General features: G+C 56.3%; 13 protein-coding genes across 13 annotated transcripts; 7 read left to right on the top strand and 6 right to left on the bottom strand.

The window, feature by feature from the left end:
• Positions 1-81: 81 nt before the first annotated feature.
• On the top strand, positions 82-771 carry SCHCODRAFT_02370622 (uncharacterized protein). The gene is made up of 2 exons (XM_050342499.1): positions 82-109; positions 235-771. The coding sequence occupies exon 2, from the start codon at positions 259-261 to the stop codon at positions 643-645; it is 387 nt and encodes a 128-aa protein (XP_050198884.1). The 5' UTR covers positions 82-109; positions 235-258; the 3' UTR covers positions 646-771.
• SCHCODRAFT_02634903 (NAD(P)-binding protein) lies at positions 718-2,194 on the bottom strand. Its single transcript, XM_003029775.2, has 5 exons — positions 2,158-2,194; positions 1,739-2,105; positions 1,283-1,643; positions 1,018-1,223; positions 718-964 (listed from the first exon to the last, which is right to left on the bottom strand). The coding sequence occupies exons 2-5, from the start codon at positions 1,933-1,935 to the stop codon at positions 847-849; spliced, it is 882 nt and encodes a 293-aa protein (XP_003029821.1). The 5' UTR covers positions 1,936-2,105; positions 2,158-2,194; the 3' UTR covers positions 718-846.
• A 479-nt stretch (positions 2,195-2,673) lies between these two features.
• Positions 2,674-4,551, top strand: SCHCODRAFT_02634906 (uncharacterized protein). The gene is made up of 9 exons (XM_050345834.1): positions 2,674-2,917; positions 2,974-3,165; positions 3,218-3,260; positions 3,308-3,500; positions 3,552-3,654; positions 3,705-3,852; positions 3,906-4,017; positions 4,069-4,155; positions 4,207-4,551. Exons 1-9 carry the CDS (start codon positions 2,812-2,814, stop codon positions 4,477-4,479), a joined length of 1,257 nt encoding a protein of 418 aa, XP_050198885.1. The 5' UTR covers positions 2,674-2,811; the 3' UTR covers positions 4,480-4,551.
• Positions 4,552-4,586: 35 nt separating this feature from the next.
• On the bottom strand, positions 4,587-6,400 carry SCHCODRAFT_02634915 (RmlC-like cupin). The gene is made up of 3 exons (XM_003029776.2): positions 6,003-6,400; positions 5,201-5,947; positions 4,587-5,151 (listed from the first exon to the last, which is right to left on the bottom strand). Exons 1-3 carry the CDS (start codon positions 6,168-6,170, stop codon positions 4,696-4,698), a joined length of 1,371 nt encoding a protein of 456 aa, XP_003029822.1. The 5' UTR covers positions 6,171-6,400; the 3' UTR covers positions 4,587-4,695.
• Positions 6,401-6,530: 130 nt separating this feature from the next.
• Positions 6,531-8,292, bottom strand: SCHCODRAFT_02634918 (small subunit of carbamoyl phosphate synthase). Its single transcript, XM_003029777.2, has 4 exons — positions 8,188-8,292; positions 7,895-8,137; positions 6,858-7,846; positions 6,531-6,804 (listed from the first exon to the last, which is right to left on the bottom strand). Exons 2-4 carry the CDS (start codon positions 8,076-8,078, stop codon positions 6,658-6,660), a joined length of 1,320 nt encoding a protein of 439 aa, XP_003029823.2. The 5' UTR covers positions 8,079-8,137; positions 8,188-8,292; the 3' UTR covers positions 6,531-6,657.
• Positions 8,293-8,568: 276 nt separating this feature from the next.
• Positions 8,569-10,430, bottom strand: SCHCODRAFT_02634922 (uncharacterized protein). The gene is made up of 4 exons (XM_050345835.1): positions 10,105-10,430; positions 9,168-10,050; positions 9,015-9,113; positions 8,569-8,963 (listed from the first exon to the last, which is right to left on the bottom strand). Exons 1-4 carry the CDS (start codon positions 10,246-10,248, stop codon positions 8,671-8,673), a joined length of 1,419 nt encoding a protein of 472 aa, XP_050198886.1. The 5' UTR covers positions 10,249-10,430; the 3' UTR covers positions 8,569-8,670.
• Positions 10,431-10,468: 38 nt separating this feature from the next.
• SCHCODRAFT_02634923 (uncharacterized protein) lies at positions 10,469-12,811 on the bottom strand. Its single transcript, XM_050345836.1, has 7 exons — positions 12,627-12,811; positions 12,538-12,576; positions 12,299-12,483; positions 12,163-12,252; positions 11,889-12,112; positions 11,655-11,835; positions 10,469-11,605 (listed from the first exon to the last, which is right to left on the bottom strand). The coding sequence occupies exons 1-7, from the start codon at positions 12,792-12,794 to the stop codon at positions 10,669-10,671; spliced, it is 1,824 nt and encodes a 607-aa protein (XP_050198887.1). The 5' UTR covers positions 12,795-12,811; the 3' UTR covers positions 10,469-10,668.
• Positions 12,812-12,906: 95 nt separating this feature from the next.
• On the top strand, positions 12,907-13,909 carry SCHCODRAFT_02634925 (uncharacterized protein). Its single transcript, XM_003029378.2, has 2 exons — positions 12,907-13,684; positions 13,736-13,909. Exons 1-2 carry the CDS (start codon positions 12,916-12,918, stop codon positions 13,819-13,821), a joined length of 855 nt encoding a protein of 284 aa, XP_003029424.1. The 5' UTR covers positions 12,907-12,915; the 3' UTR covers positions 13,822-13,909.
• Positions 13,910-14,041: 132 nt separating this feature from the next.
• On the top strand, positions 14,042-14,747 carry SCHCODRAFT_02634927 (uncharacterized protein). The gene is made up of 2 exons (XM_050345837.1): positions 14,042-14,309; positions 14,364-14,747. The coding sequence occupies exons 1-2, from the start codon at positions 14,082-14,084 to the stop codon at positions 14,697-14,699; spliced, it is 564 nt and encodes a 187-aa protein (XP_050198888.1). The 5' UTR covers positions 14,042-14,081; the 3' UTR covers positions 14,700-14,747.
• A 217-nt stretch (positions 14,748-14,964) lies between these two features.
• Positions 14,965-15,909, top strand: SCHCODRAFT_02634928 (uncharacterized protein; the record flags this gene model as incomplete). Its single annotated transcript, XM_050345838.1, has 2 exons — positions 14,965-15,684; positions 15,733-15,909. A coding segment is annotated over exon 1 (657 nt), but the record flags the coding sequence as incomplete, so codon positions are not given.
• A 1,881-nt stretch (positions 15,910-17,790) lies between these two features.
• On the top strand, positions 17,791-18,887 carry SCHCODRAFT_02703923 (uncharacterized protein; the record flags this gene model as incomplete). The annotated part of the gene is made up of 5 exons (XM_003029379.2): positions 17,791-18,040; positions 18,091-18,123; positions 18,173-18,334; positions 18,387-18,818; positions 18,874-18,887. The coding sequence occupies 5 exons, from the start codon at positions 17,791-17,793 to the stop codon at positions 18,885-18,887; spliced, it is 891 nt and encodes a 296-aa protein (XP_003029425.1).
• Positions 18,888-19,292: 405 nt separating this feature from the next.
• SCHCODRAFT_02511118 (ABC1-domain-containing protein) lies at positions 19,293-21,619 on the top strand (the record flags this gene model as incomplete). Its single annotated transcript, XM_003029380.2, has 9 exons — positions 19,293-19,639; positions 19,692-19,800; positions 19,850-19,975; positions 20,028-20,105; positions 20,160-20,270; positions 20,323-20,588; positions 20,639-20,879; positions 20,933-21,189; positions 21,250-21,619. The coding sequence occupies 9 exons, from the start codon at positions 19,293-19,295 to the stop codon at positions 21,617-21,619; spliced, it is 1,905 nt and encodes a 634-aa protein (XP_003029426.2).
• A 114-nt stretch (positions 21,620-21,733) lies between these two features.
• Positions 21,734-22,358, bottom strand: SCHCODRAFT_02670548 (PC4-domain-containing protein; the record flags this gene model as incomplete). Its single annotated transcript, XM_003029780.2, has 3 exons — positions 21,734-21,790; positions 21,840-22,031; positions 22,083-22,358. 3 exons carry the CDS (start codon positions 22,356-22,358, stop codon positions 21,734-21,736), a joined length of 525 nt encoding a protein of 174 aa, XP_003029826.1.

Here is a 22,358-nt window from a genome sequence, read left to right on the forward strand (position 1 = left end):
AGTGCAAAGACGACGGGATACACGCAGCTCACAGGTGCAGCTCGCTTCCATCGAACCTGCCGAGCCTATAGTCCTCACTCCTCTCGATGATTAAACACCCTCATCTACGGTCGGCTCTCTCTTTTCCCTCCTCGAGTACCTCTGCCGGCCTTTCCAACAAGCCGGTCCTCCCAGTTCATCCATCAACTCTTCGACCCTGATCATCCCCTGCTCATCATTGAGATCGCTTCTCAGACGGCGGACCTGTGGTCGCATAACATGGGCGGTCTTTTCTTATGGAAGTCGGAATGCCGTCTTCCCAGCGCGCTTTCGCCACTAGTGCAGAAATGCTTGCGAGGTGAGAGACATGATCGGTACAACAGGTACAGCCTTCGTCCGATTTGCGTGTTGTTCGTTGCCTTGAAGGGCACCACTACACAATCTCTGCTCGACGCCCATGTCTCACAGTTTCTGTGCTTTACCACGTCGCATATAGCACACAACCGATGCGCAGGCGAGAGATGCTCAATAACCCATCCCGAGACCGAAGACCTTTCGATTATGGACGAGGGGATGAAGAAGACGCACAGCCGCCAAGGAACACTTCCCAATGGCATTGTGCTCAGCGTAGCGAGAGCATCCTCGAGATGGAAAGGGCCTAAATGATTGACCATCGCGCGAACTGTAGTAGGTAAACATCGGAGTCGATACACATTTACGGCCGAAATGGCTGTAATGTTCGGTCTCAGCAATTAATGATTCTGATATTATCTAGCTGTTGATCGTTGAAGGTAGTCTACATACAAATATTTCTTCAAGGTGCCAAGGCGCGTGGCAAAATACAGCATTCTCGCGCAGCCCATACAGTCAAGACCTCGATGGGTTCACTGTCGTATACCCACCGTCTATCATGATCTCCTGCCCATTGAGATATCCTCCGGCCGGGGAAGCCATCCAAAGCGCGGTACCAGCCATCTCATTCGCTCTGCGATTCCAGCTTCAGCACAAACTGGTAGCCAAGTGGCAGAGAACGCTCACCCTCCGACCCGCGCGTGAGGCAACGGCTGCACTCCGAGTGTAACACCTTCTATCCCGTTCTCCGCCAGCTTCTCCGCAGTCATCTCCGACTCGAAGAGCCCAGGCGCGAGTGTATTCACGCGTACAGGAATCTTGCGACGCGCCAGTTCTGTGGCGAACATGTGGGTGATATGGGTGGCGGCAGCTTTAGCGGAGTTATATCCAAACTGAGACGCGTACAGGGATTAGCGAGCGAATTCACTGAGGCGGAGAGGGAGAGACGTACATGGTTCATGGCCACCTTAATTGAGGCACAAACGCTGGTCACGTTGATCACGTTCGCTGAGTACGCGCCGTGTCTTTCAGCGCCCTTCGCCAGCAGCCCTAAGAACGCGCTCGTCACGAAGAAGCAGGAGTACCCGTTGATGCTGAATATGTTTGACCAATCCTCCTGCTTTTCGTCGAAGAGCCCCGAACCGAAAGCTTCCGGTTCCTTGTTCTTGACGTTCGATTCGTCGCTCATCCAGACTGAGCCCGGGTCATCCTGACCAGCGTTGTTGACAAGAATGTCGAGGTAACCATCGTTAGAGGAGACCGTCTCTTTGGCGGCGAGGATGCTGGCCTTGTCGTTTACGTCCATGACCAACCTTTAGGAAGTGAGTATATAGGTTTTGGGAAATGTCAATGGAAGGGAAGGCGCAGCAGCGCCGTATTGTACGAATATCAGATGGGAAGTACGCACGGGACGAGCTGGCCCTTTCCTTCGAAGGCTTGGGCACTCTTGGTCAAGACATGCCCCCGGCGACCGGTGATGTAGACTTTGGCGCCGTTCGCAGCTAGGCCTTGCGCTATCATGAGCCCAATGCCTGTGCCGCCGCCAGTGACGAGTGCGACGCGGTCCGTCAAGTCGAAGAGGGTGGAGGCTTGCATGTTCGACATTGCAGTAGCAGAAGCGAAGATAGGTATATCACGAAGGATATTGAAATGTCGTTTTCGATGCGGGGACAAGGAGGCAAGGACGGCAAGGGCGCGTCTCGCACGCCGCTCTTATTCTGCGAAGAGATTCTGGAATTTCCACTTCCGGGCGAGAGAAGGGCACATGAGCCTGCCTGCATGAGCACCTGAGTACTTTCGTTATACAGCAGAAAGCTCTCGCCATACTATTTTGAGGGAACATGGGAAGCCGCTGTCACTCGGCGACTTCGATGGTGCGTGCACTCGTCCACTGGCGTAAGAAGCTCCTGTGAAGGCAGTATGTCGTATGCACATTCACTCGGCTTCGAAGCCAACGGCTCTGCTCCCATTTTCGCAGCCGCTGACGGTGGTCAAAGTCAGGATACAACTTGGAGTTTACTCAGGTTTGGTTCCATCGGCACTTTCCGATTATCGGCTCGCGTGGCCCTCTAGATCTTCTTCCTTCCCCCTTTCTTCTTCACAGGGTTTAGTGCATTATCTATAGAAGTACTTTGTATGCTGTTTAGTAAATCTTATACTTCGCAGTATGCACCGAAGACCTCTACATGATCACCGCCGCGTACGCCTGCGATCGTCAAGTCGCTACCACCGCTCACAGGCTCAAAGTCAGATACGAGTACCAGTGCAAAGTTCTGTCACGCGTCGTCACATAACGCGCGAGCCGCACACGTGGTTTTCCTTTTCCTTCCCTTCCCTCATCATCAGTGGGGCTCGCGCAATTGACCTGTACCTCGCTATAACAATCACCTGTAGCGGGGCACTGCTTTCGGGGGCACAATGGAGCACTCGCACTGCGATCGCCAACTCGAGATATGAAGCCTCTATCTTAGAGCATTCACTATGTACGCCACGCCCCAGTTTCACGCTGATATCACATATGCGGTGGACAGCATCTTGATTGACCTGTCCGCGAGAAGATACGGACACGCTCTTGCAAGGCCGGAGCGTCATCAGAACTAGGTATACAACGGCAGTCCAGCTGCTCCGAGCTTACAATCTGGCGCTCATGGACATATATAGTCCTGTGGGCTCGCGAGATCACGCTTGTAGACCTTCCACCCTTCCTCCCGGTCTTCCTTCCAAAAGACCATATGAGGGCTATTGCGGACTCAGAGTATGGGCCCTTGGCAGCATACGACATATATGTATGGCAAGTCATCATGACGGATATCGGCGTCGACTTTGTGCTATACGGTACGTGGCCATCTCCTTCTCTTTCGTATCTTATTCTAGGACGATCTGGCAGGAGCACAATTGGCACTATTCATTGCGGCCGCGTCTATCATTGCGTAGGCCAGATATATTCGCGTGCATCACAATATTGACCGGTGTTCAGGCATCGGCAGGGCCAACGACGCTTCACGCTAGTGGCGATTCTAGGACTCTTCTTCTCTTCTACCATCGCTGTCTTCTCCAACGCGGCATTCTACTTGGTCGAACTCCCGTCCGCACTTGGTGCTTCGGAGCACGACGTCAACGGGCTCTTGGATGGTTTGGAAGTACTAATAGCGGTTGCCCGTCGCTCGAACGTGCGTACCCTCGTGTAATATGCGATATAAAGAACTCTGATCCCTCTTCAGTACGTGATGTGTGATGCGGTCCTCGTCTGGAGGGCTTGGTGCCTCTGGCAGGATCACCGCCTTGCCAAGGCCCTACTATTGACATGCATGTGTGGAAGCATAGGTGTGTTATCACTAATTGCTATCCTCTCTCGCTGAGCGTTCCACACGTAGGTGGGAGTATCACTGAGTGCGTTTGGGCCTTCTGGCCGAACTCGCCTTCCGCACACAGTTTCGAAAGCGTGGCCCAGTACCTCGCCATGCTTATTCCTCTCCTGTTCACCAACATCGTGGCGACTTCCTTGATTGGCATCAAGGTCTGGTAAGTGAAGCATTCGCCGCTTTTCCTCAGATTTACTGGATGCTCCGGACTAGGTATTACCGACGAGAGATAAAAGGCTCTCTTGGGGTTTTCAAGCAGCGATCGCAAGCAGAAAAAGTCCTCATGATGCTCTTGGAGTCAGGTCTTGTCTACTGCCTCTTTTGGGTGCGTCTTCAATTTCTCCAACTGCGTTAAGCATATTTTGACCCGCGGCAGGTCTGCGACTGCATTACTTTCGCCACTGCAAGAACGAATAGCTTCTCCATCAGCGTCCCCCTGGGGAATGCCATTCATAACATTGCCGTATGTCGTTTGTCTCCGTACGATCCCCTCCAAATGACGGCGCGCGTCCAGGGAATCTATCCTACCTGCGTACTCTTCGTCTCCTTGCAGGGTCAAACGACTCATAGCCTGCTCAGTGCGCAAGTCTCTCAGGCCATGGATTTCGCAGACCACCCAGCGGCGACGCACGGTCCCGGGTCAAGGGACGAGGATGAAGCAGACGGCATCTCCCAAGAGCCACTTGCTACTGGCAGCCGCGGAGGACCTCCGAGCACGCACGGTGCTCGAACGTCTTCAGGGGGAAATGGGATGGAGCGAGCGAGCGCAATCCCATCTACGACGTAAACAGGATGCAGATGGTCGACCGGCACTCACTGCGAGCACCAGCCATATTCACGTCACGGCTTGATGACTTGGTCGATTCGTCCAGTATTTGTGATGGTCGAACGTGGGCTTCACACACGTCCAGCAAACCCAGGTATCGCTTCGTCGTCTACATATACACTTCGTTTTTTTTCGCTCGATCTGAATTATACACGTGGGAAAAGCGCATGAATTCCATTACACCTCACAATATGCACCGAATACTTCGACATTGCCACCGCCGACTCGGCGCACGCCCGAGATTGTCAGGTCGTTGTCCGGCTTCACGAAAATAACCTCTCCTTCCTTCAGCGTCGCGCGCTGCTCGTCCGCGCCTACACTGAACTCGACGCCCTGGTCAGCGCGCGTCACAATGTATATCGCCGGACCAGTGAGTCGGAGAGTCTCCTTCGCGTCCCCAGGAAGGTCTACGCGCAAGATCGAGAATTCCTCCATGAACTTGCTGATGCCGTACTCCGTCGTGAACTTCCCTGACTGAGCTTTCGGCGCGGAGACGGTAGTCGTGGGCAGCGCGAGGTAGCGCGAGGGACCTGGGTTGTGCAGGAGCATCTTGACGAAGAGGCTGGCGTCGTCTGGCGGGCCCATCGCGCCTTGCCAGCCGCACGAGATCATGTTGTCGGAGGTCGCCATGCACTGTGGCGAGCGTGAGCGCGGAAGACTAATCGCACCCGAATTGAGATACCTCAATGCAGTCGCCTTCCAAGTACGCGTGTATGCAGTCCGCAGGCACGGCAATACCATCTCCGCGTTTGGCGACGACGAAGTTCATGAAGAAGATGGCGGCGAACATGCTCTTCTGGTCGACCGTTGACGGGTTTGGATACTGTGCGAGCACTTTCTTCACGACGCGCGCGAGGCCCTCCTTCTTTCCAATCTCGCCCAGCGCCGCGTCGCCCTCCTTCTCCACGCGCTCCACCAGCGACTTCGTCAGCTGCTGCACGGTAGCAGGATCGGCGTCAAAGGTGCGGCCAAAGATCTCCTTCAGCTCACGATCTAGCTCGGGCGACGACGACACGTCCGACCCTACCAACTCGCGCAGTTCTGGCACATCGCGCAAGAACTGCACAATCTCCTCCGCAGGCCTGAACCCCACGAACGCCTCAAACGTCTCCGACAGCGCGACCGCCACCTCCGGCTTGTGGTTCGTGTCGACGAACTTCTCGTGCTCGCCGCCCTGCTTCTTCTCCTCGTCCTTGAACAGCTGCGCCGCGAGCTTCTTATCCGGGTGCGCTTGCAAAGGGAGCGCTTTGTCGAAGGAAAGGACCTTGAAGAGGAAGGGGAGCTGTGGCTTGCCGTTTGTGGGGTTCGGGTACTTTTGCGCGACCTTGGAGCCAAGAAATTCGTCGGGGTGTTGTTGGATCAGGGTCGCGAGCTCAACGCCTGTCGCCGCGGATTTTGAGGGACCGTTGGGGTGGTCGCCCATCCAAATCTGAGGGAAGTGTGTTCAGCGAGGTTGTCAGAGTACCCAAGTAGAGCGTTGACACCTCTCCATATTCTTGGTCCTCGTCAAGCTTGAAGTTGTTCTCTGGCGTCGCGAGCGCGTATCTCGCGGCGAGACTCTTCGACCCTTTCTTTCCGTACGAGTACGGCTGCACCTGGCACGCCAGGCGGACCATGGGGCGATGATCTTGGTTCGGGTGAATCGCAAACATGATCTCGAGGTAGAGGGGGATACACAGAATATTTGGGCGTTGACCTATACCGTACCTCAGGTGCTTATAAGCAGGTCTAGCGGATGGAGGACACTTGACGTCATGTTGACCGTAAGCCGTGGTCAGAGCATCATACTCAGGATCATGCTGGCGTCGATACCGACGGCTTCATTTGCTAAAGAGAGCCTTCTGGACGAGCACAGAACTCTGTTCAAGTCGACCAGTGCTAGGGACATGGAAATGGTAGGTGCGAAGGTGGTCGAGATAAAGCTTGCCTGATTAGACGCTTGATTCGAAGCACGTGCTACCATGTTCAACTTTGTTTCCGCGGAGGGCGCTCCTCTGATAAGTAGTCACCTCTTTGTTCACGAATATGAAGGATCTATGTTTGCAGCCCTACGAGTGTACTCTATGTCATACGCCTAGATTTATATTACATTTCAGTTACGATACATCCCATCCACAAGATAAACAGAAAGACAAAACATTATGCGTGTGCCGCTTGAGGCGTCGCCTCCTTGGGCAGGTCCCGAGGGAGGTCGACATTGGTGCGGTCGGCCATGGGTGCGCGGCCCTTGGCAGCAGGGATAGATAACTTGTGCGCGCGGCATTCGGAGACGAAGTCGGTAAACATCTGATAGACGGTGAGTATACACGGCCACCATGGCTGCAGTGGCGAAGACGTACCTCGATGGTGTCCAGCGGTCCGCCGGCGCTCTCAGGGTGGAACTGCACGCCCCACACCTTGCGACCCGAGTCAGCGGTCGACTTAATTCCCTCCACCGAGGAGTCGTTGCAGTTGATGAAGAACGGCTCCCAGCCGCCTGGGAACGGATCCTGCAGCTTGAGAGCGTACTGGTGGTTCTGACTCGTCACATAGACGCGACCGGCCTGGATGGAACCCGACGACGCGAGCGCAAGCACCGGCTGATTGTGCCCACGGTTGCCAAAGGTCATGCGGTACGCGTCGAGGCCGGCAGCCATACCGATGATCTGGTGCCCCATGCAGATACCAAAGACGGGCTTGTCCCACTCGGCCATCGTCTTGCGCAGGTTAAGCGCGGCGTCCATGCAATGCGCGGGGTCACCGGGGCCGTTGGAGAGGAAGAGGCCGTCGTACTTGTCGCGCACAGCGTTAAAGTCGTAATTCCACGGGAGCACGGTAACCTTCGCGCCGCGGCGGACGAGCGAGCGCAGAATGTTGGCCTTCGCGCCGAAGTCGAGGACGGCGATGCTGACGTCGCCAGCAGGGTTGAGAACGTAGGGCTCCTTGGTGGACACCTGGTCGACGAGATTCTCACCCGTGGGGTCCCAGTACTCTTCGGCCGCAGGAGGCGCAAGGGACGCGTCGGCGCCAATGGCCATGCGACCCAGGGTGGTACCCTGGTCACGAAGGAGGGTGGTGACAGCGCGCGTGTCAATCCCGCTGATGCCAGGGACCCCATGACGCTGGCACCAGGATGCAATTGACTCGACGGCGGAGTGGTGGGAGTAGCGGTCGGCGACGTCAGCGACGATGACGCCTGCGCACTGGATGCCCTTCGACTCCAGAACGACCCCAACGTCGCGGGAGTCGCAAGGGGCCTCGTTTGCGGGTACGCCGTAGTTACCGATGAGGGGAGTAGTGAAGACTAGGATTTGGCCACGGTATGAAGGATCGGTCATGGATTCGGTGTCTGAATGACGGTCAGCTGGGGCGTATACTAGGACGCATGGGTACGTACAAGAGGTAATAGACGTTGAGAACACGGTCTCAGCGAAGATGCTTTTCGGGGCGCCGAAAGACCGCCCAGTGAACGACTGCCCGGATTTGAGGTGAAGAACACCAGGGACGGTCGACGCGTGCGTCGCCATACCCCGGAAGCCCTTGTAGAGCTGAGGAATGCGGATGATAGGTCGAGTGAACATGTTGTAGCGCGACACGGTATCAGAGACTGAGGAGAGAGAAAACGAGGTCGCTGAGGTAACTGGGGACCTTCAGCAAAGGTGAGAGCGGAAGGAAAACAGAAACACTGACTCGTCGCGGGTGTTTTGCGTAAAGATCATGTACCGAGGGTGGGCTCGGACAATTGGGTTTGCTGGGCACGCGGCAGGCGGCAAGGTGGAGGACGAAAGCAGGAGGGAACAGGACGCGAAAATTCGACTCATGAAGCGCTCGATCGACCACGTGCCTCCGCACGCGCCCGTGACGCAACTTCAACATGAACTTTGGTCACTACCTCAGTACCTGCAGGACTTCACGATGGCGGTCAAGACGACGGGGCAGCAGCGGACGCTCGGCGAGTTCGACCAGTTGACGAGGGAGGTGGGGTGGAAAATCTTCAGCGTTCACCAAACGCCCGGGAGCTGCTTCAGCGAGATTGTATGCGGGAAGGCGTGAATCTCGTGGGGCGAGTAGAGTCTGAGACACGATGACTTTGAGCATAGAATCAGTGGTATAAGTACAGAGGTTCCTGCGCTTCTGATGTGTACATTGTATAAGTATAAACTTCCGGACAATTTACTCCCAATCACTGTCCTCCTCCGACTCGTCCTTCTCCTTCTCTTTCTTAGGTTCCTCGCCCACAGCGCTGACGTTCGATGAGACGACATCATAGCTTTCCTCTCCGCTGCTCTCGCGAGAGCTGAGGTGGGCCGGAATGGCGCTAGCAGGCTCAGGCTTGGGCTCCGCAAGCTTCTGAACGGCTGGTTCGCTGACGAGTGGCTTCTCAATGGTGTGAGTGGACGTGATATCTTCCTCCTCTTCGTCCTCTTCGCCCCAGCTGAAGTCTTCCTCGTTGTCGTTGACTTGCGCTGCGAGATGTGATGAGACGGGACCTGCGCCTGGAAGACTAGTGTATATACCTTGCAGCAGAGTCTTGCGCTTCGCCTCTTCGGTCTCAATCTGATGAACGCGGAAGAAGTACCGCTTCCAGAAGACCTCTTCCGACAGTTTGTCGGGCACTGGAGTGAGATCTATGATGCGACTGCTAGCGAGCTGATACAAAGGGATCTCACCAGTCGCATCGTGAGTCGTCTTCAAGGCAGCACCATCCGCCCCGTCAGCCAGTGCGCTCTCAACCTTCTCGTCCCAGGTTGTCTTTTTCTCACCCCCAAGCGAGAACTCGGCGTTCTTCAACCACTCGTCGTAAATGCCCTTCACCTTCTCATCTGCCTCAGGATCGTGCAAGATGATCTCCGGATCGCTGCGTAGACGCCTCAATAGCGCCTCTGCCCGGGTCGAGACCGAGCGCTGCGTTTCTGCGCTCGCTCTACCCTTCCCCTTGCCAGCCCCCGTCGTGGGTTCCGGCAGCATCCAGATATCCGACCCATCCCAAACCACGCCTGCCTGCATCCCCACGCCGTCGTCCTCCGGGGGAAGCACCTTCACCGCATCCTTGAGCACGTCACCCGCCTCGCGCAGGAGCTCCTCGCTGCGATGCATGTACTCCTCCGCCTGCGCGCGCGTCACGCCCTGCACGCGCGCAAACTCGGCGGAGAGGCTCTGGCGCAGCGCGTTGAGGTCGGTGTGCTGCAGGTTCTCGATGTTATGCTGCACGGTGTGCTGGACGGTCTCGAGGTTGTGCTGCACGGCGGAGACAACAGCAGGCGGGAGGGCTGCCTGGAGGCGGTTGAAGATGTTGGAGACCTGGGCGGTGGCGGTCGCGGCGGGGGTGGATGTGGAGGGGCCAGCGGCGGAGGCTTGTTCAGTGGTAGGGGATCCAACAGGGGTGCGGTCGGCGGAGTCGTGAGCGGAGGCTTCGCCTTCCGAGGGGTCGCCAGCCGGGGTCTCCGGGGCGGCGGGGGAGGTGACCTCTGTCGTCAGCTTGGTGAGCTCCTTCTGCGCCTGCTGCACGACGTCTCCAAGGTCTTTCTTTGCGACCTGCAGGGCTGCTTGACTCTGCAGCACGAGTCCATCAGCATGAGCGTCGATGGTTCGGTCGTCGCAACGCACCTGCTGCCGGAAGCCTCCCCAGAAGCGCCCAAGCTGGCCTATGACCTGGTTGACCTCCTCGTTCAGGCTCTGCTCATTGTCAGGCCGCGGAGGGGGTGTACTGCTGCTCGCAGTAGCGATGTCGAATGGATCCACAAAGTTCATGGTCGTCAGAAGTATGGTCGGGAACAAGTATCCAGCTCAAGATTCAGCTGCGTCTGTGCGCCGTGTGATCGATGATGCCACCGCTCGAGAAGCAAGCTGGGCGTGGGTTGGGCGAGGGATATCCACTCTTGTTAGGAGTCAAGAGGGCACTGAGGCAAAGACAGTGTTCTTGACAGTACGACAAATATGAGGGCTCGTGAAGAAAGGGGTGACACGGTCATCGCAGCCATGCCACCCATTATACTCCAGTATAGATGTCCTTGACCGTAAAGACAGCAAGCAAGCTTCCATCGTATGCTACAGAGCGCATCGCCAGTCGTAAGAAAATCCTCGTTACGAATAAATTACATAGCGTCGTAACTCTGCGAAGCCACCGCTCGACTCATACATCGTCCTGCACTCATCCACTCTCGCAGCGTCCTATAACGACCTCCACGCAAGGAACGCCCACACCACCACCGCCACCCACAGCACACTCAGCGCATCCAGTGCCGTGCTCCCCACCACCCCGGCATCGAACTTGTCTGCCCCGCACCCTAATACGCCCACCGCGTCCTTCACGCCCCGCGCCGTCAGCGTCGGCGCCCGCAGCGTGATCCGCCGCCGCCGCTGCGCAAACACGAACGTGAACGACCACGACCACGGGCGCTTGCCCTGATGTCGAGGCGCCGCGGGTTGCTGAAGGAAGTACGAGTCTGCGGCCTCCTGATCGATGCTGCGCGCGCCCTTGTTATGCCGCGGTGACCAGAGGTCATCGTGCTCGTACGCTGCGCGTCGGGTGGCGTACTGCGCGGGATACGTCTCGTCCTCGTCCTCGTCTGCGTCGGCAGCAGCGATAGCAGCCGCGGAAGAGGGATGGAGGAGGGCGGAGGGGGATGCTGGCCGAGAAGATGCCTTCATCTGCGGCCCAGCGGAGGATGTGGGGGTGCGGACCACAGGAAGAGAGCCAGTGGGGCTATCTGGAGCGGCCGTGAATGGCGTCCAGACAGTCGGATGGCGACCACGATATGGGCTAGCCGGTGTGAGGCGGCCGACAAGACCTGGGAGACGGCCCGGTCCTTTCCGCAGGTTAAGGAAGAGCAGGAGAAGGGTAGTGATGGCCACGAAGGGCCAATAGAGGGCGGAGAACAGGCCGGGCTGATCTGGCAGGAAGCACGCCGTGTCTGCTAGCGACGGCGCGCCGGTTGATGGTTCGACAAGCGAGAGTAGATGGAATCCAGGGTGATGAATATTTCGCGCCATAGAGAAGGACTTGATGGTGACCTCCCGCACGCTTTCTTCAGAGATTTTGGTGCGGGTCTCCGGGTCGATGTGTCGGGAGGTATGGTTGTATTCACAGTAATCACGGTTGTCACCGCTGGGCATAGCTTGAGCAACCCATGCAGGAGGAGGAAATACGGACGAACCTGAAGACAGCGATAGGATGGAGCGTATCGAGGAGATAGTATGTTGTCTCCTTGCCAAGGGTGTTCTGGTAGCCGTGACCGACGCCTCTGCGGATAGTTCCCTTCTCCCGGAGCCGACCGCATGTGGCAGTATCAGGTCTGTGGAGGGGAATATGCGACAACAACACGACAGGGCCTTGCTCTGTTATTCTGTAATTAGGACTCGTGGAGATGGAGTGAAGCTGCTTCGCTGACCATTGTCTAACTCTCTGATGAAGTCCAAGGTCCCTCCGAGGGTCGGACTCCATTGCTGATGCGGCAAGCCGCTGGCAGATCTCCTATAGTCCTCGTCTACGAGGCCAGGAGCGTCCAACGCAACGAAGTTGTGTCCTCGCAGAGGGACCGCCTGGTTGAGAGGGCCGACGTACTTCTTGTAGTAGGCTCGCACGTTGACGGAAAGTGAGCGGGACGCTCCCATGCTATACATAGTTAGCATCTTGAACGACCTCGCTGTAGTCTTACCGCGCACCCGAAGTCGTTGTTCCCTGGCAAGTAGTACACGTCCGTCCCGTTCTCGAAGGCAAACGTGTCCTGGAACTTCTGCCAGTACTGCTCAAATCTGCCGCAGTTAGCAGAGCGTCAAGGGGGGAGTTGAGTAGACGGACTCTTGCTCGCTATGTACGTATTTCCCGCTGGCAAGCATGTCGCCAAGGAAGAAGATGGTTTGTGGCTTCAGGCGACGAGTGACGTGCCAGTTACGCTTCAGATTGAGCTCGAAGAAGAACTCCCGTGCAGAGGCGAGCCAGGACGTGTCTTCCCAGAAATCGCGTGGGGGGCGGACTTGCGGGTCCTAAAGGTAGATGATCGGTGAATGAGTTGGAAGGCTGGGAACGCAACGACGCACGGAGATCAGGAGTATGTGAAGTGGGGAGGCATGCTGAGGCTTCAGATGCAAGTCAGCTAGGGGCTTAATTGCATGGACTGACTGCGCACCAAATTCTTATCCGGCCAGCGACAGGACGAGAGTGACCAGTAGTAGACACCGATCTCGCCCCAGACGACGACGACGATCCAGAGGAGGCGTAGGGCGTTGAGGACGAGCGGACGCGAGTACGCCCATCGCGCGGTCGCCTTGTACTTGCGGCGCTCGCTGATGCCCATGAGCGGAGGGAGACAAGCGCGCACTGCGCACAACTCAACGTGGCGGCCCTTCCAAGTTCACTCCCGGTCCGCGCTGCCGGTCATCGGCTGACGTCACTCGACGCGCCCGATACGACTTACCATGAACATCCACGACGTCCGCGTGCAGGCGCTGGTCGCGACGACCGCGACGGTCGCACTCGGAACCCTCTACTCGGTCCTCGCAAGCAGCTATGTTGATACCTCGGATCCTCTCCTCACCCACCTCCCCCATCCCCTCGGCCCCACGCACTTTTTCGCCAACAAGGCCAACCCCCTAAACACCGTTTTCATCAAGAACGCCTGGGGGTGGACGACCGCGGCGGCAGCGATCGCGATAACAGCGCGACCCCCGCGGCGTGCACTCCCCCAGATCCTCCGCTGGGGCGTCGCTACCGCCGTCTGGCTCGCGTTTGCTGGCTGGTTCTTCGGGCCCTCCCTCATCGACCGTGTCACCGTCGCCAGCGGTGGCGAGTGCGTCCTCGTGGTCCCCCACGAAGACATGGAGAACGTCGTGATCCTCCCGCACGAGTATTGCTACACGGGCACCAAGGTCTCGCCCGAGACGCACCCCGATCTATTCACCGCGCAATTCGACTCTACCACCGGGTCGTACGTCATCCCCTCCTCGTGGGGCGGGCGCCCCAGGCTCCGTCGCGGCCACGACGTCTCCGGCCACATCTTCCTGCTCACGATGAGCATCCTGGTGCTCGCCGATCAGCTCCGACCCCTCCTGAAATCGCAAGCGCCGCGGACCCTTGCGCGCACATTCGCCATCGCGGTCAACACCGTCATGATCGCTCTGTGGATATTTGCCGCAGGGGTAACGAGCGTGTACTTCCATACGCCCGAGGAGAAGATAACGGGATTCTGTGAGCGTCTAAGCAGCACCCCTGCGGCTGATACTGACTCTGAACCTGCAGTATTGGGCGTCGTTGGCTTCATCATCACTTTACTAGTCCCCATGCGCCATGAGCCCACTGTACGAAGGACAGCGGCTGCACAATGACGAGCCTGCATATCGATAGCCATACATTTGCGCTAAAAACCTATTGCGAGACGAGCTTTGACAATGACAGCACTACATAGGCTGACGCCTGACCAGCTCGAGGCCTCTCGGCCCCGGACGCTGTATACTTTGCTATATCAGCGTCAACGATGTCACGCGTTCAGCGAATGTCCAGAGACGTGACGCTTCCAATGTCGTAAGCCCTAGTACAGTCCTTGTCCTGATCTCTCACCGCGCAGACCCTCGCGTACTCCTCTACGATGTCCAGGTCAATTGATTGCCTCGGCGTCTACGACATCCTCCTTCAGATCTGCGTCGAGCTGGAGACGCAGCGCAGTCTTCGGTCATTAGCGGCGGTAGCAGTGACGGATCGGGCGATCAGCTCTACCGCTCTCGATGTGCTTTGGGAGCGGCAAAGCTCGTGGGTGCGGCTGCTCAAGACACTCGAAGAGCATCGCCTGGTCGCAGGGTCGGATCGTACGGAGCTGGTGTGTGGACCCGTTGAGACATCACCTTCGCGGCTAGTTCTTATCCAATTCCAGATGATCGCCGACCCTATCAGGCGAGCGTCCTGGTCTCGCATGCAAACGTACGCAGCTAGGATCAAGGTCTTGTACGCGCGATGCAGTGACTCTGGGGATGGAAGTGTGGATATTGCCGATGTCACAGTTCGGACACTCCTCATACGATCCGGCGGTAGGCGCATCATCCCTGACTTGCGCGAGTACCGGTCTTCCTGGCAAAGATGCCCTTCCGGCCTCGATTCTTTCCCATTTCTCTTCATCGGTCCCCCCTCAGAGACCTATGCTTTAAAATCGATAACTCCCCGCACTGTGCAACCATTCTCGCAAGCTTGCCGTCTTTGTGCCCAGACCTGACGAATTTGACTGTACTCGCAAGAGCTGATTTCATGATTTCGATCGGCAACCTGTCCGACACGGCCTGCCAATGGAAGTCGGAGTCTCTTCGCAGTGTCAACCTCCCCATTGGCAGCCGAGATGTCATGCAGCATTTTGGCAGTATGCGCACGCTCCGTTCGTTGCATCTAAAGCCAAGAGCGATAGACAAGGACGGATGGCCGAGCGTACCGCACCAGCCTCACCACTGCCTTCCAATGATGGCAAAGTCATTCAAGATCAGCTCCGACTACTACATGCGCAGCGCAATGTGTATGTTGCAGTCCCTGTCTTCGGTGGAAAACAACATGGAAGAAGTGAATATCCTCCCCGGCATGCTGGACGCAACGCTGGCTCTGCGAGCTGAAATGGTTCGTCTGGTGTTCGACATCGTCAACAGCGACACCATTCGGTCCATCTCATGCGTCCAGTGCGGGTGGCTACATACGCAACTCCCCCTCCTCCCTCCTACAGTCATAAAAGCCGGCACCGATCTGCATAACATACGAAACCTCAGGTTGGAATGCTCGATTGACCTCACGGACGATGACTTCACGATGCTGGCGAGGGCATGGCCGTGTCTGGAAAGGTTTAACATCGATGCAGGCACGAAACGCACTGACGTACCCTCGGCGTCAGTGGCTGCTATCATACCCTTCCTCGTGCACTGCTCCGAGCTCACCAGCCGGTCCGCCTACGTGGATGCGAGTTCACCCCCTTCCTTATCCTGCACGCCGACAGACATACCTCCTCACTGCCCCGTTGAACTGTACTTCGGTTCATCACCTATCAAGGAACCGCATCTCGTAGCTGCATTTTTATTAGCTGTCGTTTCTGAGGTGGACATCAAGACCGATATATGGGCACGTAACGATCATCAAGAAAAGTGGGTGGAGGTGGGAAAGTACGTCCAGGTGTACAACGACGTACGCGCCCACGAACGGAAGCGGTGCAGTACAAAGGCTTGGTATATGTCTTCGTTTATCTCAGTATCTCGGTGCTGATGGTTCTTCAGATCGTGGCTTTGGGATAAAAATGTACGACAAGGCGCGCTCGCTAGCGCGCGCGGTTGCGGCGGGAGTAGTTGACGCATTCGAAGGGATCGAGCGAATGTATGTAGCTTGCGCGTCAGCTCATTGTCAAGGTACAGGGGAAATATGCCGTGGCAAACCTTGAATGATAATCATTCCATTCCTTGCGCGCTTGACCACCTCATTTGTAAGTGCATCAACCTTTGCCACCCACTTCCACCGCAATGGTTATCGTGATTTTGATTTTATCTCCCAAGAGCGCCTGCGTACGTCTATATTATTGATGAATGTACTCATCACCCGCTCAACGAAGGTTGAGCTTCGTATGTTACCATTTGGTGCTGCACTGCAGATCAACATGTTCACGTGATCATATTCGGTTCCGAAGCCTCGGGATTTGCCGGTTCGCTGTTAAACTTGAACACGAGCGTTGCATCGACCCTGTGATTCTGAAGCCCATGAACTGAGAGACGGCAGCACTTTACATCTTATATCGTATGTTGATGCTTCTTCAGCTGAGGCAGGATGATACACACTTGAAGTTGCGCTTGGTCTCCACTTCCAAAATGCGTCGCCGCGAGCATTCAAACATCGAGCTTTGGACGCTTGGAGAAATCATCGAACGAGCGCCGGCCTCCATGTAGCAAGAGATGACTTAGCTCGGCACATAGTCGACTCTGTCGCAGCGGTACTCTTGCTAGTCAGCTCGTGTAACTGAGCATGGGTTCACGGCGACGTACATCGCTTCAGGTTGTGTATCATCATTTCCCAAGCCCCGATAGTCGCGCATTCTCATAGCTTCTATTAGGTGTATGCGCCGGCGCACGCCACTCGGGTGCCGGACTCTGCAGAACCCCGGCTTACATGTCTTACCGATTACTTGCCATACCGTCCTATGTGCCCCCTGTACCGAAGAGGATACGTTACTAAACAATGGGGGTGGCAGGAGTGAGTCGGAAATGAACACAACCCATGGATGATCCTCCTCACCTTGAACGAGGGTCGTTGTATCATGATTGTATGTTGATGATAGACCTCAGACCTACTGTCACGCACCAGTACGGCACGACGCAGATAAAGCATCCAGGGGGCTGCTCTTCTTCGGATAACCCATTACGGCGCACTTCAAGAATGAATGCAGTAAGCGGGACTTGTGCTCTGAGGGTGGAATCTTGGTGAAATCCAAGGGAGTTCGAGCCGGGGCTCTGACAAGGGAAAATTCGACCTCAGGAAATCGAATCCTGGTTCGGGGCGATACTATTGTATTATATGGAAGAGCAGTCCACAACAATAGTCGAGGACAAGCTGAGATCCCTACGTCGATCGCGGATCGAACTGTCGCCTCATTTGGAAGAAGGTGTGACCTAACCCCGCTTGGTCTCGTCCTTCATGCCCAGAGAAGAATGAACCCTACGGCCTCATTCCCGGCTTCCTCCGTGACGCATTGCTGGTATCAGTGCGCCTGCCGTTCTTTCATTGTTATTTTGGACAAATGCCTATGTTACAAGCACTCATCGCTGCTGTCAGAACCCTCTCCCGCTTTCGGTGGTCATCCTGACCGAACTTCATCTCGGGCTCGTGCAAGTCGGAGCGCGGCACTCCTCGGTATATCTCAGACTCCGCGTCGCCAATTGAGCATTGCGATTTCTGATGGAAAGCGACTGCACCTCCCCCACCGGGACTTCTGGACGTTTTATGCTACCGACCGAGGATTTGAGCACCGCTCCCGACGACGTTGGCCTCGAAGGACTTGCCGTGGCCGCCTTCTGGCGGGAACGCGCCCTGCCGTAATTCAAATTGGATCTCCGCCATACCTGTCATTGGCAGTTGTCCGCGCTATCGTCACTGGTTTACCATGGTCGTCACATTTAATCTCGCTTTCTTAGAGCGCACGCCTGTGCCCATTCACTCACGTTATTCTCCTCCGATGCCTCCATGCGACGTGATCGCCATGCCCTCAAAGCATATATACATGCCCGCCGCCCTCTATATCTACTCGACCAGGTCTCCGGCTTTTGCCTCTTATCTCACGTTCGCCCGCCATGCCCACGACTCAGCTACCCTTCGAAGAGCTCACGCGCCTGTGCATCTGCGCCAATCTCTCGAGCTTAGATGACAGCATAAACTTATCATTTCGACCGTCACCCCAAGACGCTAGGGTGCCACAGTCGTCCTTTCCTTCCGGCTACCAACTCAACCTTGAGACCATGACTACGGCGACTGGAACGACGCTTGTCATCTCTCTTTCCCAAGTCAACCAAGGCCTCGAAAATCAAGCGAATGTCGCAGCCAGTATGTCCGGTCTCTTTCGTCCCCACTCGTATGCTGACCCAGAAACGCAGGTGCGCAGAGACCCAGAAATCAAAATTCGGATGGTGCGTTTGCGCGTTAATGAATGGCACTATTTCCTGACCGCTATCCAAGTGCTGGACCCCGGAACCACATCGGCTTTCGAGTTCGCCAGCGCCGCAACCCCTCACGAACATTCCATGCGGCAGGGCCTCCCCTTGCCTGATCCCTACGCCTGGGCCGACTATGACGGACTGGATGGGATATATTCTGCCACGGACGGCATGCACGCACACAGTAAGCTGACCTGTGAATGAACTCAACACGCACAACGGCTGATGTCTCATAGACTTGCTGGATATGACCGCAATGGATCGTCTTCTTTTTTGCAACGATATTCCAGAATTCACCAGCGCTCTTCAAGGCCCATATACCCCTTCGACGTCGACGCAAGGGGATCTAGCTCAACAACCGCCTTCGCCCCCGTCTAGCTCCCCTTCCCCCTCGCCGCCATCTTCAAGCAGCAGCTCTGCATGCGACCCCCCAAATTCGCCTTCACGGAAGCGCAAGAATGCGAGTGTGGTGAAGGGGCGTAGCTTCCCGTGCACTATGGGATGCGGCGAGGAGTTCTCTCGGCAGCACGACCGCTTCCGTCACGAGGTGCTTAAACACGAACGGTCGTGCCGGTGGGTGTGCGATACCTGCCACAGATTCTTCGGCTCGCAGAAGAATCTGGAGAGGCATGTTTGCAATACGAAGTCTCGCTGGGTCGCACCTGCAAGTGAGTGCTTTCTATCACTTATTCCAATGTGAGACTGACATTTTGATTTCTGCAGAAGCTGTACAATAGACCGGCTGTGGACGGTCTTAACAAGGGGGTAGTTGCACCGGGTTGTATCAGTCTGGCTCTGACCCGTGCTTTCTGGATTGATCATGTATCTGTAAGACTACAGACTGATATGTCGCGCTGCAAGTTCCCCCTCGTACGGCTGAATCGAGCTGGCTCTTTTACTTGCCCTTACCATTCGTAGTTTACCTTCTGGTTCTGCTCGACCAAAGCAACGGTCTATACTCAACAGCGCCTTGTCCTGTGATTAACAGCGTCTTCAAGAAATTCTTGGTCTCCCCTGCCTCTGAATGGAAGTTGCTGTAGGTGCGCGTTAAGGTGGGTCGAGAACAATAGCTGCCTTTTTGGGATTTAGTAGCCGGATCGCATGATCGGAGCAAAGGCCTCGATCGGGTTTCCGGATGCGTCATGCGTTGCTTCGGTCCTGCCCGCTCCGTCTGGCGCCAGTCCCTCGGCGCTGACCTCTCTTCCTCGTCCCATCGTCTGCAACATACCTCGAGAAGATGCGTGTCGACGGAAGCGCCTGCCGCGCAGCAACATAGGACGCGGCGCCGGCTACTCTACTCAGGCGGCGCACTCGTCCTCGCAGGAGGCGCATACCTTGCGTACGAGAATTACAAGCCATTTCGACATTCGGTGCTCGCGGTCGTGCGCTCGTCGCGGATAGCGGGCGCGGCGGCGGCGGGGATTGTGGACTACAAGTGGACGTTTTCGAGGACATATGCATCGGAGGAAGAGGAGCGGGAGGCATACTCGTGCGTGGGCTGGTGCAGATATCGTGTATGCTGCTGAGAATGTATTCTGCAGACAATGCCATACCCGCAGCGCGGATAGGGTGCTGAGGGCGCTACAAGCGAATGGCGGTATCTTCATCAAGCTCGGTCAACATCTCGGGTCGTCCCTCTTCCTTCCCCTAGTGCGTTACACGACCGCGGAACAGTGTCCACCTCTCATCACGCACTTAGGAATGGACTCGTGCAATGCGTCCGTTGCAAGACCAGTGCGAGCCAGCTTCCCTGGAGGCGATTGAGGGCGTCTTCATCTCCGAGACTGGGCAGAGATTCCATGAGGTCTTCGACAATTTCGACCCGGTAGGCGCCTCTGCAAAGTCGCCAAGATGTCTCCTCTAACAGCGTCGCGCAGGAGCCCATCGGCGTAGCGAGTCTGGCACAAGTGCACAAGGCGCACTATCGAGCGTCCGGTCAGGATGTCGCCGTCAAAGTGCGCAGCTTGACTTGCTAGGATGCTCTCGCGTGCTCACACGACCATCTTCAGCTACAACTGCCCATGGTGCAAGAGTTCAGTACGATCGACATCAACACTACGGAAGCTTCCCTAGGCTGGATAACATACTGGTTCCCCGACTTCGAGTTCATGTGGCTGGCGGTCCGCCTTCATTGCTTATCGCTATACCAAGCCTCTGATCGCCATCCTACAGGATGAAATGCGCAAGAACCTGCCTCGCGAGATGGACTTCATTCAAGAGGCGAAGAACGCAGAGAGGGCGGCGGAGGACTTCAAGGACCTGCGGACATCGCTCTACATACCCAAGAACATCCTCGTCACGAAGCGGGTGCTCGTCATGGAGTTCATCAAGGGTGGACGGGTGGACGACTTGGACTACCTGGCGCAACAGAATATCGATAGAAATAAGGTTGCTGTTGAGCTGTCGCGGATATTTAGCAGGATGGTCTTCATCAATGGGTGCGTGGTGGTTGGCTTGCCTCAGATGCCATCTCTGACCTTCTTCGCAGATGGTTCCACGCCGACCCTCACCCTGGCAACTTGCTCATTCGCGCCGCACCTCCGTCCTCGAAGTCCCCATACAACTTCGAGATTGTACTCCTCGACCATGGCCTCTACTTTGACCTCGATCGCGAGCTTAGGATCAACTACAGCCACCTCTGGCTATCACTTGCATCCCCAGCTACGCCACAAGTCGCCGCTGAGCGGAGAAAGTACGCTGAGCTTGTGGGCAATATCGGTCCGGATTTAGTGAGCAGTGCACGATGACCCTGGATGAATCCTATCTAACATACCACGCTCAGTATCCCGTCTTCGAAGCCGCCCTCACTGGCCGCGCGATGATGGACGACACCATGAACCCCATCGACGAGAACGAGACGCAGTCGAGCGTGCGGCGCGCGTCTGGCATGCTCGACATGTCCTCGCAGACGGACGAGGAGATCGAGATGATCAGGAGCGCGATGGTCACCCGGGAGGGCTTACTTTTCTCCGTTCTGGACGTCTTACGGAGGGTACCGCGGAGGATACTGATGGTGCTGAAGCTGAACGACTTGACGAGGTTAGTGATTGTGCATTTGTCGTGGGCGCGATACAGCGTGCTTACTACGATGGTTGATAGAGGGTTGGACTACGCACTGGCGACGACACACTCTGGCATTCGAATATTCTTGGTTTCGACAAAATGTTGCGTGTATGCCATCTGGCAGGATGAGCGGCAGCGGCTCGGGTACGGGAAGGGCCTCTCGCCTTTAGGTGTCCTTACACGATATATCGGGACTTGGTGGTCAGTCCTCATGTTCTCTCCTCATTCTGTGATCTCCGCTGACGATTCCAATAGGCACTACGGCAAGCTGTACTCGACGCTATCGCTCATGGAGTGGTACCTTGACAGCCAGGCGCGTCTGATCATCCTCAAGGACTGGGTTCGCGGTCTGTTGCGAACGAGACGACTTGCGGGAGCACACCAGGCCGCTGCTGGCCTCATGTAGCGCACGCACCACACGCCACTCACTGTACTACAGCATAGGCTACCCGTAATATCCATGCAAGCATAATATGGAGATCAGGCAAAGCAATGATCTCGAACGGAACAAGCAACAGCTCTACTTAGACGCGAACAATTCGTCCAGCGTGTCGATGTTCTGCTTGAAGACTTTCCACTGGCACTTTCATGAGCTGAATGGGTAATTCCGGTGTCGCACAACTTACCTGCTCAGCGTTAAGTGCGATGCCCTTCTTCCCAGGCTTCTCCTCGCCAGAGGCCTTGTCGACGTAGTACTCGCGAATGTTGATATAGCGCTGGCCCTTAAACTCGGATGCAGAGGCCCGCTTCTTGCCGCCGAGGTCAACATATTTCATATCCCCATCTTGCTTGAGAGGACCGGATGATGAGACGTCGCTCTGGATGTCGAGCATGAGCTAGAATCCGGGTGGCACAACGCGTCTACTAACCTCCTTCTTTTGCTTTTGGACCTTCTTGGAGCGAGGCTTGACCTCCTCTTCTTCACTGTCATCATCTTCTTCGCTCTCACTCTGCGCCTTCTTTTTACCCTTCTTGAACACGATCAGACAGTGTGTTGTGTGCGTTCGGTTTGCGGCGCCTACCTTTGCGGGTTTGCTCTCACTGGTCTTGGACTTGCGCTTCTTGACCGAGGGCGTCGGCTCGTGCTCCGACTCGTCCTCGCTGGACTCTGCAGGTGGCTGAGCCCTGCGTGGAATCTTCGCCAT

Source organism: Schizophyllum commune (assembly GCF_000143185.2).
Source record: "Schizophyllum commune H4-8 unplaced genomic scaffold SCHCOscaffold_9, whole genome shotgun sequence".
NCBI lineage: Eukaryota > Fungi > Basidiomycota > Agaricomycetes > Agaricales > Schizophyllaceae > Schizophyllum > Schizophyllum commune.

Bases quoted from the DNA above. Each gene is read 5' to 3' on its own strand.
- SCHCODRAFT_02634923 (XM_050345836.1), bottom strand. From the start codon at position 12,794: ATGGGCATCAGCGAGCGCCGCAAGTACAAGGCGACCGCGCGATGGGCG. The intron at 12,113-12,162 runs GTGCGCGGTAAG...AACTATGTATAG, and splicing joins CCAGGGAACAACGACTTCGG to CATGGGAGCGTCCCGCTCAC. The intron at 11,836-11,888 runs GTCAGCGAAGCA...ACAGAATAACAG, and splicing joins CATCAGAGAGTTAGACAATG to AGCAAGGCCCTGTCGTGTTG.
- SCHCODRAFT_02370622 (XM_050342499.1), top strand. From the start codon at position 259: ATGGGCGGTCTTTTCTTATGGAAGTCGGAATGCCGTCTTCCCAGCGCG.
- SCHCODRAFT_02634922 (XM_050345835.1), bottom strand. From the start codon at position 10,248: ATGAACTTTGTGGATCCATTCGACATCGCTACTGCGAGCAGCAGTACA. The intron at 10,051-10,104 runs GTGCGTTGCGAC...CTCGTGCTGCAG, and splicing joins GGGGAGGCTTCCGGCAGCAG to AGTCAAGCAGCCCTGCAGGT. The intron at 9,114-9,167 runs GTGAGATCCCTT...ATCTCACTCCAG, and splicing joins GACGACTCACGATGCGACTG to TGCCCGACAAACTGTCGGAA.
- SCHCODRAFT_02634915 (XM_003029776.2), bottom strand. From the start codon at position 6,170: ATGTTTGCGATTCACCCGAACCAAGATCATCGCCCCATGGTCCGCCTG. The intron at 5,948-6,002 runs GTGTCAACGCTC...CACTTCCCTCAG, and splicing joins AGGACCAAGAATATGGAGAG to ATTTGGATGGGCGACCACCC. The intron at 5,152-5,200 runs GTATCTCAATTC...CGCTCGCCACAG, and splicing joins TGGAAGGCGACTGCATTGAG to TGCATGGCGACCTCCGACAA.
- SCHCODRAFT_02634918 (XM_003029777.2), bottom strand. From the start codon at position 8,078: ATGTTCACTCGACCTATCATCCGCATTCCTCAGCTCTACAAGGGCTTC. The intron at 7,847-7,894 runs GTACGTACCCAT...ACCGTCATTCAG, and splicing joins CTCAACGTCTATTACCTCTT to ACACCGAATCCATGACCGAT. The intron at 6,805-6,857 runs GTACGTCTTCGC...ACCGTCTATCAG, and splicing joins GACCGCTGGACACCATCGAG to ATGTTTACCGACTTCGTCTC.
- SCHCODRAFT_02634925 (XM_003029378.2), top strand. From the start codon at position 12,916: ATGAACATCCACGACGTCCGCGTGCAGGCGCTGGTCGCGACGACCGCG. The intron at 13,685-13,735 runs GTGAGCGTCTAA...CTGAACCTGCAG, and splicing joins GGAGAAGATAACGGGATTCT to TATTGGGCGTCGTTGGCTTC.
- SCHCODRAFT_02634906 (XM_050345834.1), top strand. From the start codon at position 2,812: ATGTACGCCACGCCCCAGTTTCACGCTGATATCACATATGCGGTGGAC. The intron at 3,501-3,551 runs GTGCGTACCCTC...ATCCCTCTTCAG, and splicing joins CGGTTGCCCGTCGCTCGAAC to TACGTGATGTGTGATGCGGT. The intron at 3,853-3,905 runs GTAAGTGAAGCA...GCTCCGGACTAG, and splicing joins TTGATTGGCATCAAGGTCTG to GTATTACCGACGAGAGATAA.
- SCHCODRAFT_02634903 (XM_003029775.2), bottom strand. From the start codon at position 1,935: ATGTCGAACATGCAAGCCTCCACCCTCTTCGACTTGACGGACCGCGTC. The intron at 1,224-1,282 runs GTACGTCTCTCC...TACGCGTCTCAG, and splicing joins TTAAGGTGGCCATGAACCAT to TTTGGATATAACTCCGCTAA. The intron at 965-1,017 runs GTGAGCGTTCTC...CTGGAATCGCAG, and splicing joins CCTCACGCGCGGGTCGGAGG to AGCGAATGAGATGGCTGGTA.
- SCHCODRAFT_02634927 (XM_050345837.1), top strand. From the start codon at position 14,082: ATGTCCAGGTCAATTGATTGCCTCGGCGTCTACGACATCCTCCTTCAG. The intron at 14,310-14,363 runs GTGTGTGGACCC...ATCCAATTCCAG, and splicing joins GGTCGGATCGTACGGAGCTG to ATGATCGCCGACCCTATCAG.